Raw genomic sequence first — 20,930 nt, forward strand, 5'->3', positions numbered from 1 at the left:
ACAAACCATTAATGCTGCTTTGTTTTCTTGTAAAGCTTATGCGATATATTTTTGTTTAAACGAAAACTTACAGTTGTAATCAAAATTACTCAACCCCCATTGCAAATCAGGTTTACTGGCAAAAATGTACAGACCTTCAGCTGTTTTCAATGAACAAGTCAAACCAAAGTAATTGAAATAGCTCCACACAACAATTATTTCAAGTGGTTTCCTTGAATCCAACTGAAACTGCAACTTTTAATGACTGCAGTCTCAAAATGATTCAACCCCCTGAATAGAATGATCCCAAGCATACCTCAAATTCCACCAAGGCTTGGCTGCAGAAGTCCTGGAAGATGCTACAGTGGCCATCACAGTCACTTGACTTCAACATAGAAAAGTTCTGGTGGGATCTGAAGAAAGTGTTTGCAGCAGACAGACCCAAGAATATTACTACACTGGAGGCCAGTGCTCATGAGGAATAGGCTAAGATTCCTCAGAAACGCAGCCAGAAACTTGTTTATGGTTTACATCTCGTTGGCAGCAGGTCATAACAGCAAATGGGTGTTCTGCTAAGTACTGATGCTTGCCATGAAGGAGTTTAATAATTTTGAGACAGCAGAAGTCATTAAAAGTTTTATTTTCAGTTGAATTTGGGGAAACTACTTGAAACATTTGCTGTATTGAGCTATTTCAATGACTTAGTTAATTAGTCAATTAGCAGTTAATTTGTTTTTTGCAAACTGCTGAAAGTCTGAAATGTTGTCACTAAACCGGATTTGCAGTTTGACATTTGTTCATGTCCCAGCCTGCTTCTAAACCAGGGAAGACTCTAGGATGGTCAGTGTTGTACCGAAACTATATGCAATGTAGTTATGGCACACCCCGACAACACCCTAGGGAATCACAGCACGGGCATAAACTTCAGCCTATCCAGTAAATGAGTCATATTGGACAATAAAACTTGCTACATATTTTGTGTGTGGAATACCATTCATAATGTCTTCACCTGATATTGATAAAATCCTGAATGTTCTCACCGTTTAGCCAGACATGTATCATTTTGTACACTATTGCTGGGTTTGCTGGCATGTGTTGCAAATAGTGTAATGTTAAGTCCTCAAGAGGAAGAAGAGAGACGAAGTAGTTCACACTGAAATTAAGTTTATTATCAAAGAGACACAGATAACCCAATAGTGAAGAAACACAAACAACACAGCATGTAAAACACAACAATTCCAGACTGAATAAACTGAATGACTTAAATACACAGGGTTATGAACTCGATGATAAACAGGTGATGACTAATTAATCAATAACCATGGTAACAAATTAAGGAACAAAGGAAACGGGTAACTAAGAGAAACTAAAAGTCCATGAAAACGAACACCAACTGACCATAACAGCTAATATCTAAAATGTCAATAAAAAATAAAAAAAAGTATTTTAATTAATAAATTAGGGTACATTTGTTTGCCAAATTAGTGGCCTTAACCGTTTTTTTTTTTTTAGTTTTTTTTTTTTTAGAAAAGTTACAACAAAGTTACAACAACCAAGTGATTATGTAAGTATATAATTGATTTTGTAAGTAGCCTATATAATTGCAAACAATTTCTCATTTAATTTAATAATAAGATTGACAAAAGATATAACTTTGCTGCACAAACATTTAAAAAAGGCTTTAATTGGGATGTTGAGGAAAGACTTTCTGTTCAAAAATGTGCTGTACGGTAACATTGGCACAGATCACAAATTTTGCTCACTTGTGTTTTTTTCGTTTTTTTTGTGATCCTGGTTTCTTTGTAAACGATGAACTGGTCTTTCCTCCTGCGTCCTTCTTTTTGGCACAGCTTTCTTCACCTGTCTGCCTTTTTCTGTTTAGTGCTTTGTTTAGTGCATTCAAAATGACCCCTTTGTTGTTTTGGATGTTGTAGGAAGTGAGGTTGATAAGCTTCTGAAAGTCCTCCGGTGTGTAAGTCAGGTTTTGAGTGAGATATGGAGAGGAGGTACTGTTAAATTCAACATCAACGGCTCCCTCCTTCTGCTCCGTCTCGCCTTTTCTTTTCACTCCTACACCACACATATACAGATCATTTTGCATTATCGTTGGTTATTTGAGCATTTGAGCTGACACAGGCTTCTGAAAGAAGGCAATGTCTAATCACAATAAACTGCAATTCAACCGGTAATGAATAGAATCAACTAAAAACCAACAAAAGAATATTGTTAAAATTTAGGTAAGTTTTGGCTTTTAGAGCTGCTTTGCCATTAATGACAGTCTGTACATTGTACAAGTATAAATAAAGAAAAGACCAATTACAACTCAGTTTGCAAATAGTGTAAGAAAGAAAAATTAGGTATGCAAATACTATAATGTTGTCATTATCTTCAGTTACAAATTGAACGCTAAGCATTTGAAAATGGCATGGACAAAAATGATGGGACCCCTAACCTTATATTTTGTTGCACAACCTTTAGAGGCAATAACAGGAATCAAATGTTTTCTGTAGCTCTCAGTGGGACTTCTGCACCTGCTAACAGGTAGTGACCCACTCTACCTGAGCAAACTGTCTCAGGTTTGATGGGTGCCTTCACCAGACTGCAAGTTTTATCTCTTTCCATAGATGTTGAATAGGATCTAGATCAGGATTCATAGAAGGCTACTTCACAATAAGTCCAATGTTTTGTTCTTATCCATTCTTGGGTGATTTTAGCTGTTTGTTTTGGGTCATTATCCTGTTGGAGGACCATGCAACTTACACAGGCTGGTACGTTTCGCTCCAGAATGCCTTGATAGTCTTGAGATTTCATTGTGCCCTGCAAAGATTCAAGGCACCCACTCTGGCTTTTTTATGTTTTTCTTTCAAAAGTGGAGTCTCTGGGTCTTCTTTCATGGAGCCCACTTTTGCTCAAAAGCGATGGATGGTGCAATAAGAAACTGACATACCTTCACCTTTTATCTCTTTGACAGTTATCCTTGGTTCTTTTTCTTCCATTTGCACTATCCTCCTGTTCAATTTGGGATTGATGTTCCTGTTGTGGCTACACAGAGGGAGGTTGGCTACCGTTCCATGGACCTTAAACTTCTTAATAATATTTTCACAGGAACATCAAGCTGATTTGAGATGGTCTTGTGGCATTTACCTTTACCGTGCTTGTCTATTTTCTTTCTGAGCTTTTCAGACATCTCTCTCCTTTGCTTTCTCTGGTGCACACAATGATACCAAACAGCACAGAGACTACTTTTCTTCATTTAAATAGGCTGAAAGACTGATTACAGGATTGGAGACATGCGTGACAGTAATTAAAGAAACAGATTAGTTTGAAATCTCACTATAATCCCATTATTTAGTACCATCAAATGTGTCCAGGCCATTTTATAATATCTTATAGAATAAGCAATCATTCATCTCTTTTCACAGCTTCTTTGCTTTATTATATGACATTGTTGTATTGTATTTGAAAGAAGTTTCTTCTGCTCATAAAGCCTGCATTTATTTGATCAAAAATACAGAATTTTTTTTTTATATTGTGATATATTATTACAATTTTTATATTTGGTAAAATATTTTTTATATTGAACAATATATTTGGTTTTCAAGTTATCATACTTTAAATTTATTATTTATTCATTTATTTCTGTGATGTAAAGCTGAATTTTCAGGATGGTTACTCAGTATTCAGTGTCACATGTGACATCCAGTCGATCACATGATCCTTCAGAATTCATTCTAATATTCTGATTTATTATGAGTGTTGGAAACAGTTCTGCTGCCTAATTTGATGAATAAAAGGTTCAAAAGAACTGCATTTATTCAAAATAAAAACATATTTTCAAATAATATAAATCTCCTTTACTATCAATTTTTATCAATTTAACACATCCTTGCTGAATAAAATTATTGATTTATTTCCAAAAAATAAAGAAAAAAATGAAACTGAAAAATGACACTGAAGACTGGAGGAATGATACTGAAAATGCAGCTTTGCATCACAGAAAAAAATGATCATCTAAAGTATAAAACATTTGAAAACCAATTATTTTAAATTGTAATAATATATCACAATATAAAAAAAAAATCTGTATTTTTGATTAAATAAATGCAGGCTTGATGAGCAGAAGAAACTTCTTTCAAAAACATTACGAATAGTAATGTGTCCAAACTTTTGGCCTGTACTATACTGTGTATATATATAATAGAAATTAGAGTGGATGTAAGGGAGAGCTGTATTTATATTCCTCATATATATATATATATATATATATATATATATATATATATATATATATATATATATATATATATATAATGTGTGTATATATATATATATATATACAGTCCCTGACAAAAGTCTTGTCGCTTGTGTACAAATTGACCTAAAGTGCCGCTGAAATATATTTCTAATCAAGATTTCAAGATTCTAAGGCTCATTTTAATCCCACCAGCTTTTGTGATAATGTTTCACTGAAAAACTAAACTTTCAAAAAGTATTCTAATATTCACAGCTTGGTAAACCCCATTGAGTCAATTTTTGCAAAGAGATAAGTGTTGTCACCTTGTCATATGAGCTTCACCTGTGACTAATAATGGATCAATTAGGTCTCAAGTGTGTATAAAAAGAACCCCAGTACGCTAGACCTTCAAATCAACTGCAACTAGACCATCAAACATGCCTAAGATTCACCCTGAGACTAAAGTTTTGATTATCAAGAGGCTGAAGATCAGATCCACTGCTGATGTGGCAGACACCTTCAATGTGTCTCATCGTCAAGTACAGAGGATAAAAAAAAGATTTGAAGAGACTGGAGACGTTTTTTACAAGCCCAGGTCAGGCAGACCCCGCAAGACAACTGCTCGAGAGGACGGTTTGTTGGCTCGAAAATCCAAGGCCAGCCCATTTTCCACTGCAGCAGAGCTCCACGAGACCTGGTCACCTTAAGTCCTTGTGTCAACCAGAACAGTTTGTCAGATTCTGTCTCGAAATGTCCTCCATGGTGGAATCAGTGCCCAGAAGCCATCACTAAACAAAAGACAAGTGAAAAACCGTGTGGCATTTGCCAAGGCCCACAGCCTGCTAAAAGGATGGACGCAGGAAAAGTGGCAGAAGGTGGATTTTTCAGATGAATCTTCTGTTGAATTACACCATAGTCGCCGCAAATATTGCAGGAGACCTACTGGTGCCTGAATGGATCCGAGATTCACCCAGAAAACAGTGAAGTTTGGTGGCGGAAAAATCATGGTCTAGGGTTACATCCAGTATGGGGTTTGCGAGAGATCTGCAGGGTGGAAGGCAACATCAATAGTCTAAAATACCAAGAAATCTTAGCTACCTCTTATATTCCCAACCATAAAAGAGGCCAAATTCTGCAGCAGGACGGTGCTCCATTGCATACTTCCATCTCCACATCAAAGTTCCTCAAGGCGAAGAAGATCAAGATGCTCCAGGATTGGCCAGCCCAGTCACCAGACATGAACATCATTGAGCATATGTGGGGTAGGATAAAAGAGGACGAATGGAAGACGAAACCAAAGAATATTGATGAACTCTGGGAGGCATGCAAGACTGCTTTCTTAGCTATTCCTGATGACTTCATCAATAAATTGTATGAATCCTTGTCAAACCGCATGGATGCAGTCCTTCAAGCTCATGGAAGTCATACAAGATATTAAATTTGGATCTCACAGAGCCACAACTTAATTTGCTGACATATTTTTGTATTTGCAGTAAATTTGTTCAATTTCTGTATAGGCGACAAAACTTTTGTCTTGCCAAAATTTGGCCTTTCTGTCTTGATTAAATGATAAATATTTTTTCTATGAAAATTATTTATTTCAGTGCATTAAACATCATTTGGGAGAGTTTTAGCTTTTCATATGAGCTATTTCTAACACCATTTAATTAATTAAAAGTCAGGTTAATATCAGGTATTTCTAGAAAATAGATAAGCGACAAGACTTTTGTCAGGGACTGATATATATGAGGAATATAAATACAGCTCTCCCTTACATCCACTCTAATTTCTATTAGGAATATGGCATTAGTGTTGCCCTATTAGTGGTGTCCAGTTAGTTGTGCTTACCAGGAGCTTTGAACTGTTTGAATGAGACATTGACCATGGGAAAGTGAAGCACTATGGGAGCATCTGGGTTGTCTTCATCCTCAAACACATAGACTTCCTTCAGCGGCTCTGATTCGACCCTTTTGAAATCAATCTTCGGAAATGGAATCTTGCGATCAGTGCAGTACTCCTGAGTTTGCTTTATGACCTACTGGGCACAAACAAGCATACATACTGTATATATTTTAAATTTTTCAAAGTTTCTTATGATCCTGACGTGCTTTTCAACCAAATCTTACATAATCTTCCAGGTCTCCCTCACCTTAAACTGATCCAGTTCCCAGGAGTAGTTCAGAGACAGAATAACGTCCATATGTCTGTGAGAGCGAACCACAGGAGGGAATCCTGAATTTAAGGCCAATCCAGCATCTACTAAACTCAGCACAGGATCAGTTGGAGTCAGGGTGTTAGGAAAGGCATCCGGGTGTGTGTCTGTAAACAATGTGTAAAGGTCCTTGATTACATAAACTTGAAATAAGACATAAGATATAGTACAATAAAAGTAATTAAAAATGTAATCCAATCAAAACTGATTAACTAAAAAGGGGTGAAAAACACAGAATTACTTGACGTGATCAATGGAATAAGTAGAGCTCTAGACCTTTCCATGTGATAAAGCCTGTGTTCTCATTGTAGTTCCTGTGCAGGTTGAAGCCTCTCAGGAAGTTGTACATCTGGCTGACAATGGGGCGGCTGGTCATAAAGCCACACAGCATTTTAGCAAAGTCAGTCACAGGGCTGATCAGGTATGTGCCAAGTGCTGTTGGTTTACTATCAGTCTCTTTACAGAGAACAAGAAGAGAAGACAATTATGTCATGTTAATAATTAACATAAAAAAAGCTTTTTTTTAATGCTACGAATGTAAAAACAAAATAATAATAATAATTGGGGGACAGTAATATTTGTATAATACTCTTTTTTAAAACTCTTATGTTCACCAAGTCTGCATTTATTTAATTAAAAACAATAACATTGTGAAATCCGCCATTGTATATAGTGCTGTCAAACAATTAACCATGATTAATCACATCCAAAATAAAGGTTTACATGTGTGTGTACTGTGGATGATTATTATGTATATATAAATACACACACAAGCATGTATATATTTAAGATATTTATTTATTTATAAAATATTTATATATAATATAAATTAGATAAATATATAGCCTACACAGTATATTCATGCAAATATTTTTAAATTATATACATCTATGTGTGTGTATTCAAAAATACATTATACACAGTGCACACACATATATTATGCAAACACAAACTTTTATTTTGGATGCGATTACAGTATTTGCGATTAATTGTTTTACAGCCATCATTTTTTATATAATGTGCTGATCTGGTGCTCAAGAAAAAATATTATTATAATCGATGTTGGAAATCGTTGTTATTTTTTGTAAAAAAAAAACTGATACAGTTTTGAGACAGTTTGATATATATATTAATAAATGTTGTTTTGCATTAAAAAAGTTATTTTGAAAAAAAAGTATCAAAGAATCCTGAAAAAACTGTATGACCTGACAAAAGTGAATAAATGTGTGTGTGTGTGTGTGTGTGTGTGTGTGTGTGTGTGTGTGTGTGTGTGTGTGTGTGTGTGTGTGTGTGTGTGTGTGTGTGTGTGTGTGTGTGTGTGTGTGTGTGTGTGTGTGTGTGTGTGTGTATATATATATATATATTTTTTTTTTTTTATATATATATATAATATTTTTTATAACATATATATATTCTTGCTTAAAAAAGTTTTTTAAAAAAACGTATTGACCCCAAGCTTTTGAAAGCTAGTGTTATTGGCATTACAGTTCAATTTTCAGCGTATGAATTTGTCAAGTATACACATGCATTAAAAAGCATCAAAAACTCTCACCTGTGTTACTCACCCCTCCTCCAAACCAAGGGGTCCAAGAAGGGGTGACTCCTGTGGCAAGATGCCAAATCTCTGTCAGATTTATAGAGAAAATGCTGCTCCACATTCCTACACAAACACACACAGAGTTTAGACTTACTAATAATGACTGGTTCCAGTTTATGTAATTTCCTTACAGCACAGGTTCAGGGCCAGACTCCCCCTACTGGCCATAATGATCAACACAAATTCAGATTCTGAGGACAACATGCCATTTTTTATTTCTCTTTTTTATGCCATTCAGTTTGTCTTCAGTTTCATTTTGTGCAAAAACAAACAGGCACTCACCCACAAGAAAGGACAGCCTAGTTTCAGGTAGTTTCTTGACCATGTGACCAAGGTAATATTCACTCCCAAAGTTCTGTGCAGGTACAAATGCACCATATTTGGGAATCCCAACCTCATATGGGGTGAACTCACACCATTCTAAACAGAGAATATAAAGAAACATAGGATTATTAATATGCTATAGTTGCAACACTGAAAAGCTACAAGTTAGTTGTTTATCTACTCTTTTCTTAACCAAACATTAAACCTATTATAAAATGTTCTGTAAGTCTTTGAATAAGGAAATCTTTTGCATCTGTTTAGCTGTTTCTGGATAGGCTAGTATTGCCATTGATAGATCACTTCACTGGAAGCTGAGAGGGAAATTTACCATTTACCACAGTCATTGCAGATAACTCCAGCACTTAAAGAAGTTTGAATAAAATAAAGGTGTGGATTGTAGTCGACTGTTCAAGGGTATAAAGTGCACGAGATGCAACAATTAAAATGCAGCTCTCATGATTATAATTGAATAGGATAACATATAATATAACCAAATTATGTTTATTTTCACATCAAACATCGCAACAGACAATTATCAATCAATGTAACTTTTTTAAATGTCAATTAATATTGTTTAAATGTAAAATAACAATAATGAATACACATGGATGTATTATACACACAAGTGTATTACACAAACATATGCTAATTTATGTTATATAATATGGGCAAGTCGAATGTTATCTATGTTTGATGACGCTGCAGGCCATTCCAAAGGAACGCATTTTATTAAAGGGGTTATGAACTGAGGAATCAACTTTCTCTTGAGCTTTTGATATATAAAAGGTCATGGTAATATAAGAATATCCTCTAACTTTCAGAGCTGAAAACTTACTTGTTAGTCAAAGAAAAGCTTTTATAGACACCGGGCTCAGCAAACGGTCCTGTGCTTAATACTGACGTAATTGCGCGATGAAACACCGCCTCTACAGCGCGTCTAATCCAGTAGCTCCGCCCAACGACTCCGGGAGGGCTCCTGCTAGCTGGTCAACAACAATAAACCTAGGAAGATTAAGATATTGCGCTATTCCTGGTTGTGGAAGAACACAGCATAAGCTTCCTTCTGATCCTAATATCAGGAATGAGTGGTTGAACTTTATTTTTAATGAAGTTCCAGCTGACATGGGGAAGACATATTCACTTCAGTTCATTGCGGGATCGTTTGTAAACAAATCTCCGGTCGATGCTGGATTTGGATACGACAGGGATGGTGCAACACACATGTGAGTAAAACGTGTTTTTATATGTGATAGTATTGCATTGTTATTTTCATAGGGTGTTTTGGTGTTGGGTTCATGTTTCATGTTTTAAGGTTTTCATGTTCACTGTCATGTTTTGTCATGCACTTCCTGGTTTTGTCATGTGGTCTATTGTCATGTGATTCCATGCCCTCATGTGTTCCTGCCTCGTGTTCCTGTGTCATGTTGTCATAGGCTTGTTTGATATGAGCAAAATCTGCGCAGAACCGATCACCGGTGATCAGCGCAAGATGCATGCCGGTTAGAAATGTGTCCGACGGCGGTCCGCCTTGCTCTGATGTCATGCTGACATATGTCAAAAATCTGTCGCGATGGCCAGGCGGATGTGTCGGATTCTGCAGTCGAGCGCAGTTGCTCTCCATCGACTGCGCGGAGCAAAAGCATGATGGGAAACGACTTAGACGACACAGCTTAATGCTTATTGGTTTAAACAACCGTGATGTATGGTTCTTTTTTAAAAATATTAGATTTTAAAACTCTGATATCATGTTTTTATGTGTATAAATTATGTGTGGATATTCTCAAACTCTCGGAGAGTGTGATCTCTCTGTTGGTTATGTGATTGTTGTCATATTAATAAAAATATATAAAAACATGTATGTAATTAAAGTAAAAATGCTTGATATACAGGTACTTTTTTTTGGGCGAGGTAAGGCGCATCTCAAACAAGCCTATTGGTTTATGTGATCATCAATTTTCACAGGTGTCCCTTGTCTTGTCATTAGCCCTTGTGTATTTAAGGCCTCATGTTTGCCATAGTCTTTGTCTGTTATTGTCTATGTAAACTGCTGTCGGTGAGTGTTTGTTTATGTCAAGGAAAGTTTATTCAAATTTAGTCAAGTCACGTTTAGTTAAGTCAAGTCTTTTGTTTGGTTTTGTCAAGTCTTTGTTTTATGTTTATGATTTTGAGTTATGTTAAAGGTGCACTATGGAGCTTTCCGTCCACTAGAGGGCGGCTATTCAAAACAAATCGTGGTTTGATGACGCATTGTGTGAGCGCAGCATCTTGGGAGATGTGGTCTTCTCATCACAGCCGGTGGAAAATAGGACTCGGGCAGAAATCACGTTCATGCATGCGGTTATTAACGTTACTGTAGTCTAAAGCAGAGCAGGACCGAGTGTTATGGACCTGAGCACAGCTGCTGGAGCGATTGTTAAACAAATACCCGCCTCGCAAATACCGGGACTTTTATTATGAAGGGACGGGAGACATTCGCCGGGCGCCTGCACAGATCATTTAATCATTTACCAGACGCTTTTATCCAAAGCGACTTACAAAAAAGGGGAGAGTAATAGAAGCAACGGAACAGACAAGGCCCAAAACCTGTAAGAGCTGTAAGAAATCTCAATTAATTAGCACAATACACAACAATTTTTATTTTATTTTTATTTTTTTTAAGACATCTACAACAAAAACTCACGTACGCAAAGTGCCGAACACTGGATTTTGATAGCTATGATAAGGTAGCTAAGATAAGGTAGATTTTAAGGTAATGTAGGTCTGTTTATCATATTAGATACATTTAAGTGTGTTCAAAACGATGTTATGACTTTACTCTGTGCGTTAACTTGTTCACACTGCTAAGAGTAAAGCGCTCCTGTCAAATAAAAGCCGAAACCGAGGGTAACGCAGATATGACGCAATTGACAGGCGACTCCCTCAAATGCAATGTTGAAACGTCCCTGTCCTTAGTTAAAATAGCAATTTTCTCCCAATTTACAAATAGTTGGAAACTTCTGGGATATTGTAGGTACTCAACTGAACAAAATATATAACACCGGCCTAGTGGTTTTTGGATATTTTACTGCAAAAATACTACATAGTTCACCTTTAAGTTTGAATTAAATAAAGAAACTGCACTTGGGTTCTCAACCTCGCTTTCCAGTAGACATTTGTTACAGAATAACAGACCGTTCAATATGAACCCATCATATTCCAAGGGAACCGGTCGATAAAGGACTACGTACAGGAGTTTTGTGGACTTTGCGGTCAAGTGGACTTTAATGATGTTGCCCTCAAGGGCATGTTTCTTAATGGCCTCAATGATGGGTTAAGTTACCTGATGCCTGTGAGCCATGTCCCATGGACCTTGGTTAACTACATCGACCATGCCCTGGTCCTGAGTCGCTCCTCGTTTACTGTGGGAATGATGGACGAGGAATCCCACAGTCCCACTCCAGGCTACGTCCACGCTCCAGGCCATGAGCCTGTTCTGGCTCCTGCCCACGTCCAGGTTCCGGCCCATGAGCCAGCTCCGGCTCCAGCCCATGAGCCCGCTTCAGCCCATGAGCCCGCTCCGGCTCCAGCCCATGTCCAGGCTCCAGCCCACGTCTTCCAAGAGTCTGCTCCAGCTTCGGCCCACGAACGCGCTTCAGCCCACGAGCCCATAGCTTCCCCCAAAAAATTGGGGGGTGAGGGCAAGGGGCACATCGAGGCCATGAAGGCCACACTGCCGGAACCCCTTGAACTGACGTTAACGCCATGCACACTTGAACTGCCTTTACTGCCATGTCCACCCACGCCCATGTCTACACCTGAGGGTCCAGAACCGCCCGCGCCTGAGTGTCCAGGTCCGCCCGCAGCACAGGGTCCAGGTCCGCCCGCAGCACAGGGTCCAGGTCCGCCCGCTGCACAGGGTCCAGGTCCGCCTGTAGCACAGGGTCCAGGTCCGCCTACGCCTGAGGGTCCAGGTCCGCCCGCAGCACAGGGTTTAGGTCCACCCGTAGCACAGGGTCCAGGTCCACCCGCGCCTGAGGGTCCAGGTCCGCCCGCAACACAGTGTCCAGGTCCGCCCGCACCAGAGTGTCCAGGTCCGCCCGCGCCACAGTGTCCAGGTCCGCCTGCGCCACAGTGTCCAGGTCCGCCTGCGCCTGAGGGTCCAGGTCGGCCCGCGCCACAGTGTCCAGGTCCGCCTGCGCCTGAGGGTCCAGGTCGGCCCGCGCCACAGTGTCCAGGTCGGCCCGCGCCACAGTGTCCAGGTCGGCCCGTAGCACAGGGTCCAGGTCCGCCCGCGCCTGAGGGTCCAGGTCCGCCCGCAGCACAGTGTCCAGGTCCGCCCGCGCCACAGTGTCCAGGTCCGTCTGCGCCTGAGGGTCCAGGTCGGCCCGCCCTACAGTGTCCAGGTCGGCCCGCGCCACAGTGTCCAGGTCGGCCCGTAGCACAGGGTCCAGGTCTGCCCACGCCACAGGGTCCAGGTCTACCCGCGTCACATGGTCCAGGTCCGCCCACGCACCCAGGCCCATCCAAGCCATGCCTGGGTCCATGTCTGGTGCCTTGTCACGAGCCTGGACCACCATCCCTCCCCCAAGTCCACCCCCCAAGACTCTCATTAATGTTTTGATTAAGTCCTGTGTCATGTTGACATTGGCTTATAGTTTGATCATTGTTCACAGGTTCACAAAACTGATACGTTTAGTACGCTGGACACAGACACGTTTGGGCCAGACCTTGCAAAGCCCGGCAGGCCGATGAATCTTAGTATTCCATTCTTGTTCTGCTATTCTCTCTCTCTTCAGGTGCCTGAAGTGTGGTCTAATCCTAGTGCGTCAAACGCGTGTGTGTGCACGCGTTTCGCGTTTATATCGTCCGATCGTGCGGGCTATGTGTAATATAAAAATAATAGTCCAATCAATCATGGGTCGTTGAGAAATAAAACGTGTTTGTTTGATGAAGACGTTTATGAGCCCTGTGATTGAGATAATCGTTCTGGTTGCTGCTTCTCCCTCATTCTCTCCTCTCATGTCACTGAAATTACAGGGGAGCTTAAGCTCATTAAATATGCAAATATTATCCAATCCTACCCGTGGGCGTTTACTTCCAAGTCTCCAGTGCTGCACACCCACCAAAACCCAGCGTTTTGGAGAGAGCCTCAAAACCAGTGTAGAAAATAGCCTATTACTTATTAGTTATGATGTTTTTGAATGTAAAAACCACACAAACATCATTAGTTGACCTCAGACAACAGTATACCAAAATAAAAAAAGCCAGTTCAAACTTCAACACCAGACTTTTCATCAGAATCAAATACAAAGTGTGGCTCAGTTGGAACCACTCGGTTAGATATAAGTCTGACAGATATGCAAACTGTTTTAAACTGTAAAAAGGTGCACTAGCTTATTCAAACTATGGCACAGCAGTTGCTCTGCACAATTACATTATGTATGTATTAATGTATGTATAAGTGCATATTATTCCACGAACATATCGTAATACTTGAAACAAAGCAGAATATATATATATATATATATATATATATATATATATATATATATATATATATATATATATATATATATATATATATATATATATATATATACACACACGTCAAATAACATTATGTTTGAGATTACAAATTTAAGAATAGTATAGCCGGCAACATCCAAGAAATCCAGAAAGTGGACTTAGGTCAGAAATATTAGTTTGACACAATTAACAAACCTATATTACATGTTTGTTGCCCATGGCATGTTTATGTACCTTTTCTCATATGTCTTAATCTGAGAATAGAAGCTGAGTGGTTATTATCTTGTACATACCTGCATCTACTATACTCTCTGTCTTGCCATTTTTCAGGTTGACAGCTGTGAAGATGGGTAGAGGGTTCTGGCCGTCACACACTGTCCTCTGGAGTTCAGACAGTGTGCCCATGCGTTTCTATAAAAGGAAAGAATATTATATATAGTGTACAAAATGTAAATACTGAGCCAGCAAACTGAACCACACATTTTGTGTTGTTTTTTTTTTTTTTTTTTTTTTTTTTACCTTGCCTTGGAAAAGATACTCTAAAGCCAGACCCCACATATCGATGAGAGACACGAGGTGTCCTTCTTTCACTCGCTCGTCCACCTTCTCTTTGTATTCCCGGAGCTGCTCCAGGGAAAACATACTGAGTACCTTTTTAGAGAGTTCCTTCTTTACAGACTCCATTGACTTATCAAGGCCCCCCTTTGACCAATTAGGGTCTTCATAAAGAGAGGTTAAAGCCCTAAAATACAGAGATTAAACAAAAAACATGATCAATTCTTTAGCCGTATGACAGTGACATGCAGATCATGTGGATGCTCCAATTTATTTTGTTCTTAAATTAGGTTAATTACATAACTTAAATGTATCTTTTCAGTCTGTCTGATGCATACTACATACAACACTGTTACTTTTGGCTGACTTCCAGGGAAAAGGGCTCACTGAGTGATTATCACCAGATACAAAGTCATGTTTAAAAGTACATTTAGGCTCCCCGATCTTACCAAGTGGCACCTGAAACCGCTGTGATGTAGCTGACTGCATCAAGAAGTTGGATCTTCTGAAGACCTTTAAGGCTACCGTACGTGCACGTTAATGCTCTGCTCCCGCCCCCAGAACACACCACAGCCATCAATGGGACCTGAGGGGTTACATCAAGCACAGATCTGATCAGATTCCATTAGTTTTTTACTGGGTATTTGTTCTATTCTTGTGTAGTAAAACATCACAATCTCTTCAGGTCTTTGCTGAGTGTCTGGGGGTATGTGCTTGCATCTGTAGTACCTTGCTGGGCTCAGGTGCAGAGCTGAGATTCAGAGCTTTCTGTAGAGCTTGTGACACGACTTTTTGTCTCTTCACCAGAAAATTCTTTTCTTCCACTGGGATATCAAAATCCAGACGTACATCCAGCTCTTCATCAGGGCTTCAGAACAAAAAACAAAACAAATATATGTTCTAAGATTAAGATGGATTTGAAATGAAAGCCGATAAATAGCACTGAGGCTTACAATGTTTTGTGTTACACATCCAAATTATAATGTAATGTTAAAGTATTACTGAGGATAGGTGTAAATTAATTCATGGTTACCGTTCATCTGTGTTCAGTTGCAGATCAACTTTATTCTTTGAAAAAAGAAAGAAAGGTCCATTTAGATAAAATGCACAGAGTATGAATACAAATACAGTATGGTTTTATTATATCATACTATGAGAAAATATGGAGAGCCATTTATAACACTAATGTACAAGTCACTGTTATCAATAAACCATTTGGAGAGCCACAGATTTAATCAATTAATAAATCAATAACCTGCAAGCAAAGTATTTGTTTTACAGTACTCACCTCTCCTACAGGGAAAGAGACAGTAAGCTGATTTTTGGCTGGTAGTGGTTTTAAATGGAAAGAAGTAAATCCAACGTCTACAGGGTTTGGAACTGCAGCATCCACTACAACTGTCCCAGCCTGGAGAAAATTATGTTTAAACAAACATTTAAATTTGATGCACACTTTCTGTTTTAGTTGCTTTACAAATTTACAACCCCACATGTAAATTGTACACACCCCCACCATACTGTTTTATATCACATATGGAGAATGAATGTGTAGTTTTTCAGTTAACAATGAGAGGTCAGGAATGACCCTTGCACATCAATGGCGTACATTTTCTGGGTTGACAACAGTCTCAGAGGTAAGATTAAACTCAGTTTCCAGGTCTCGGTTGATGTAGTAACGTAATGTTTTCAGGAAGCCGGAGCTTTCCTCAGAATTTGAGATCACAAAATCCTCTTTGTATGCTCCTTTTAGTTTTAACACCATGTTCTGCGTCGCTAGAACACAAAGAGATTAAGCAAAGATCATATATCTGTGATTATATCACATTTTACACTGCTTCTGTTTCCACTTAAATTAACTTAAAGAAATTAGCAATTTAACATTTTATTACATCTATTTCTGAATATCGGATTCTGGTGTATTTTCAGTAGCCATATGTTATCTATTTTTACCTTCAGACTTCTTGAGAAGCTCGTCAATCTCCACATTCAGCTCACAAAAGGGACCTGTCTGATTTCATGAAAAAGCATAAAGCTCATTTGATTAAGGTTACCTAGATTCTTCTTTTTTTGAGAATTTAGTGGTAAGAGTAAACTGAAAAAGACACCTTTAGTCCCTCTTATATTGCAGAACTTATAACTTATAACTTCTTGCAAAAGTGATTCTTGTACGCCTTGAAAAACAAAAATCCTCCATTCCTTTTTAAATTTCACAGAATGGTGTTTACTGTAACCCATGATACAGATAAGAAAGTTGTACGTTTGTAAGCTGTAGTAAAAGTTCGTACCACCAATACTCCATTAGATACACATGACCTTGGTGTCTCAGAGCTGCAATACATAGACACACACAAAACAGACACATTTAGTTTATATTTATGTGTATAGACATCACATGCACATGCATTGACATGCACCCCAAACAGGTTCTCACTAGTACCTATTTTTGCAAATGTTAATGTGAACTCTCACTCACCTATTATTGACTGCAAACTCTACCCACAGTTCATCCTTGGTCTGAGAAAGAAAGTTTCATATTCACAAATTCAAGTGCTCTATCAAGTGCCCGTTTTATTATGCGGTGATGTCAGTTTAAAATGAAGATCTCTATATAGCACTCACCGCATCATTTATAATAAAGCATTTGGTCTCCTTTTTCCCAGGTGTAAGGTTATTGATGTCAAAAAAGATAGTGGCAATCTGGTCATCTCTCATGAATGGGTCTTCATCATAGATCAAGATCTCCAGAATGTTCTGTAGAACAGAAAGAAGAACTGAAAGTCTATTGTAACATTTTTTTAGTTTTAATGAGAACTGAAATCCTTTTTAGTTCATACGACACATCCTACTGCATGGCGAGACATAGTGAAATTAGAAATAGGATACAATATAAGACAACATTCTTAGATTGTGGTTTACCTTGACATTGCTGTGGACCCTGAAGTTAAAAGTTTCATTCCATTCAGGTTTGTCACTATTTGGGATAGTCTTTGTGCGATTTGTACGGGCTGATGCCGTGGGTAAGTTCAGGATGACATAACAGTCAGATGCAGACACTAAAGAGAAATAGAGGTGGGGTTGGAAAAGTTGACAGTAAGAAACAAAAAAAAACATGATCCCTTTACAGAATACAGTGCACAGCCCTTAATAATCATGAATAGAGATTTTGGTTATGTTAGTTGTCAGGACAGAAATAATCTGTTAGGTGAGCAAAGGATTCTACTGTACATACTGACATGCACTTTAAGATTTGAAAAAGGAGTATACCCTATATTACATAAAGATACATGCTCTATAATAAACAGGCACATATAATAGCAGCGCAAGTCCACACAACACATTTTTCATCAAAACTGCAAGCAGGTTTAGACATGTTTGCTGTAAATGTACATTTCTGCTAAATGTGTAATAAATATATTTGGCTGCTGTTGAGTGGACGGATTGTCTCACCGTAGTCAAGGGACCGATTGATCTTCGCACGTAAAACTTTGACGGACAGATTCCAGTATGGCTTGACTTCTCTCTGTTGAAAGAAAAAAACACCAGAAAATGAGAAATAATGCCATTTGATTACAAAAGTGTTTGAATACCACAAACTATGATCACAAGACACTGTTTACTCACATAGAAGGTTAAAATAAAGTCAACCATTAAAACGTACTCGATTTAGATGAGTAAAGTCAAAACTATTGTTTGTCACAAACAGCATCACATCGCAAAAAAATCTCAGTTACAAGTCTTTTAAAGAAATGAGAAGAAATGCTAGCTAACCTTAAGCATTGTTGAGGGTTTGTGCGGAGATCTGGATCCAGCTGCTTTGCAGAGATGAAAAAAAAGTATTATTTGCAAGAGGCAAAGGTGGTGCAGCACAGCTTGAAAATCTAGTTTCCCTGCTTAGCAATGCGTTTACACCGTACTGTATTCCAAGAAACACCTCAAATATATTGGCATTCTTAGAAAGTCACGTAGGGTAGGCTACACCTTTTAATCTGCATGCCAATGCCAGGTTTTTATAACATCATAAATATTAGCATGATAGTGTGAACTGACACAAAACATATTAAGTAAGTATAACAGGAGAGCATACGTTGACCTCAGTGGAATTCAAGATAAGAATTCCTCTTCAGTTACATCATTTCGTTTCTACAAAAATGCTGTAATGCTGTCATCTCTTTGTCAATATTTAATCTAGACGAGTTTCATTTTTAAAATTATGCAAGTGTCCATACACTGCAATGTTTTGTTTCTTCTATTTCTAAAATGATTTCTGATGCTCTGCTTACATTAAGTTGCTTAAATAAATTATTACAGTCTTTAGACTACAGTATCCACTTACTGACTTATTTTTTCCGTGGATTTTAAGTAGATACTCACCCAGGTCAATGGAATCAAGGTTGCTTCAGAAGAATATCTTCAGCGAGTGTAAATTGTGAAGTAGCTTCTGTGCTGTTCCTCTTTCAAGCATATATCACAAGGTAAGAAGTCATGGCTGTCAACCTATTCAGCAAAATAATGTCCCAAGTCATTATACACATCCCATTTCCTTTTAGCGTAACCACATTTAAATGAAAAGAGAAAATGAGAATGAAGTGCTACAAAACACAATTATACCTATTATATTTGTTCTTTCACCATTTGCTAGTAATTGAACAAATACAAAAACTTAGTTATGCCTAAAGCCAATTAACTTTAACCAGACGTCTTATCCAATATAAAGCTATTTATAACCTATAAATAAAATTACATACGACAGATTACTTCATGTTAACATGTTATAATTGCTATTAATCTTGCCAGTATTGTTATTGTTGTCTACATGTGTCAATTTGCACAAGGTGTCCCAAGTCAGCAGGTGTGGTGATTTCACCTGAATGTTTTCATATTTTGTAACGTATAAAAGGAGTGCTGTCTCAGTCAACTGAATCCACCAGTTGTGCAATGTCTAATTCCTGTCTTTATTTTAGAACAGTGTGTAGGGCAGTGTTTCTCTACTCCACCTACATTTTGACGTATGACCAAACTGGCTTCACACGTCCTTCTCAAATACATAATAACACTATTAAAGTGTCTGACATAAAAGATGACAATAAGCACAGTCATATCTAATCATACTAAAGTCTCTTCTCACACTGTTGGAATCTGTCTGTTTTTTAATATCTGACATGAAATGTCAAGCTAGCCCTGTCATCTAAAAACATCTAAAACTTTTTCTTCTTCTTTTTTACGGATTATTTTATAATTATTATACATTGCATGACTTAATTTTGGACTTCAGGAATATCAGTACTTATAAAACATTTAGACATTACATTCTGGGGCCAAGTCAATGGCAAAATGATAAAAGGTTTAAAAGATTTGTATCTTGTAAAAACAATTACTCAGCTACACCTTTTTTATACAATGTCAGATATATGATCCTGTTATTTTGGTGTAGTAGATGTACAAATATTTATTACAATAAAAACACAGATTTGAACCTATTCATCATCGTCCAAGATGTTGAGGAAGTTTTTCTCAACGAATGACTCATTGCATTACTCCACTGACTGTAACTGTAGCCTAACCACAGTTACTGTTACTATCATGCAGCACAAATTCCACGTAAAGGGAGGGCACACAGAAATGTTTGACTGTTTGAGGACGTCATTGACTTCCACTGATTTTATATGAGGATACTTTTCTTAACTATCACAGAACTAGGCCTATGTGCACACATCATTAAAATGAGATTTGACCGAAAGGCATTTCTAACAGTGAGGACTTAGGCTACATTAAATGTCATAATAAGTTGTTTATTATTATATTTTATTGGCCCTTACAGTCTAAAAAGTCTTATGGTGCTTTCACACTTGGTTCGATTGCCTGGGCCGAACCCAAGTTTGATTGCTCCCCTCTCCTCCTGCCACCACTGCTGTGTTCATATTATATTATTTGGGTCCAAACCGGGGTCATTGCGTCATCAAGCAGCAGCTGTTTACCCCGTTGATTGGTAATGAAGACGAGTGATAAGGTAGCAGAAAAAATAGCATTGCTCACCTAACTTTTATATTTTTGTATTTGTTTTTATTTTATTTTATTTGTATTTATTTATTTATTTTTTACCAAAGCTTCAGTAATGGCACTTGCATCTATACCACTAATGTACCTACTGCAAATGCTCTAAAGAACGCTGAAGACAATTGGAGAATTACAGCTCTCTACTTGCAGCCTACGTCCATCATGCTCGCAAGAAAAAGGAGTGAAACACATTTTTATCAAATCATATGTCATTAGCAGTTCACTTCCGCAATTTAGTACGATTGCGTTCACATCAGCAGCGAACGGTACCAGAGTTTACATTAACCGAACCCTATACAACCTTTTTAAGTGAAGCGGACTCGAGTAGCCATACAGTTTGCGGGTGCGTGACCTAATTCGGAAGACCGCGTTCACATCATCCAAACGAACCGAATTCTGACGTCAATCGAACCCGGGTGCGCACCAAAAGTGTGAACGCATAGGCCTGTAAACCGACCCTTTCTTTACAA

General features: G+C 38.2%; 1 protein-coding gene across 1 annotated transcript; it reads right to left on the minus strand.

The window, feature by feature from the left end:
* Positions 1-1,176: 1,176 nt before the first annotated feature.
* pla2g4f.1 (phospholipase A2, group IVF, tandem duplicate 1) lies at positions 1,177-18,279 on the minus strand. Its single transcript, XM_067454616.1, has 20 exons — positions 18,175-18,279; positions 17,854-17,926; positions 17,323-17,459; positions 17,026-17,157; positions 16,880-16,920; positions 16,692-16,734; positions 16,357-16,414; positions 16,013-16,179; positions 15,695-15,814; positions 15,440-15,474; positions 15,136-15,274; positions 14,856-14,992; positions 14,371-14,593; positions 14,145-14,262; positions 8,305-8,442; positions 7,978-8,085; positions 6,702-6,881; positions 6,363-6,532; positions 6,062-6,248; positions 1,177-2,049 (listed from the first exon to the last, which is right to left on the minus strand). Exons 1-20 carry the CDS (start codon positions 18,181-18,183, stop codon positions 1,739-1,741), a joined length of 2,526 nt encoding a protein of 841 aa, XP_067310717.1. The 5' UTR covers positions 18,184-18,279; the 3' UTR covers positions 1,177-1,738.
* Between the last annotated feature and the right edge of the window lie 2,651 nt (positions 18,280-20,930).

The sequence above is a fragment of the Pseudorasbora parva genome, chromosome 10 (assembly GCF_024679245.1).
Source record: "Pseudorasbora parva isolate DD20220531a chromosome 10, ASM2467924v1, whole genome shotgun sequence".
Classification (NCBI taxonomy): Eukaryota; Metazoa; Chordata; class Actinopteri; order Cypriniformes; family Gobionidae; genus Pseudorasbora; species Pseudorasbora parva.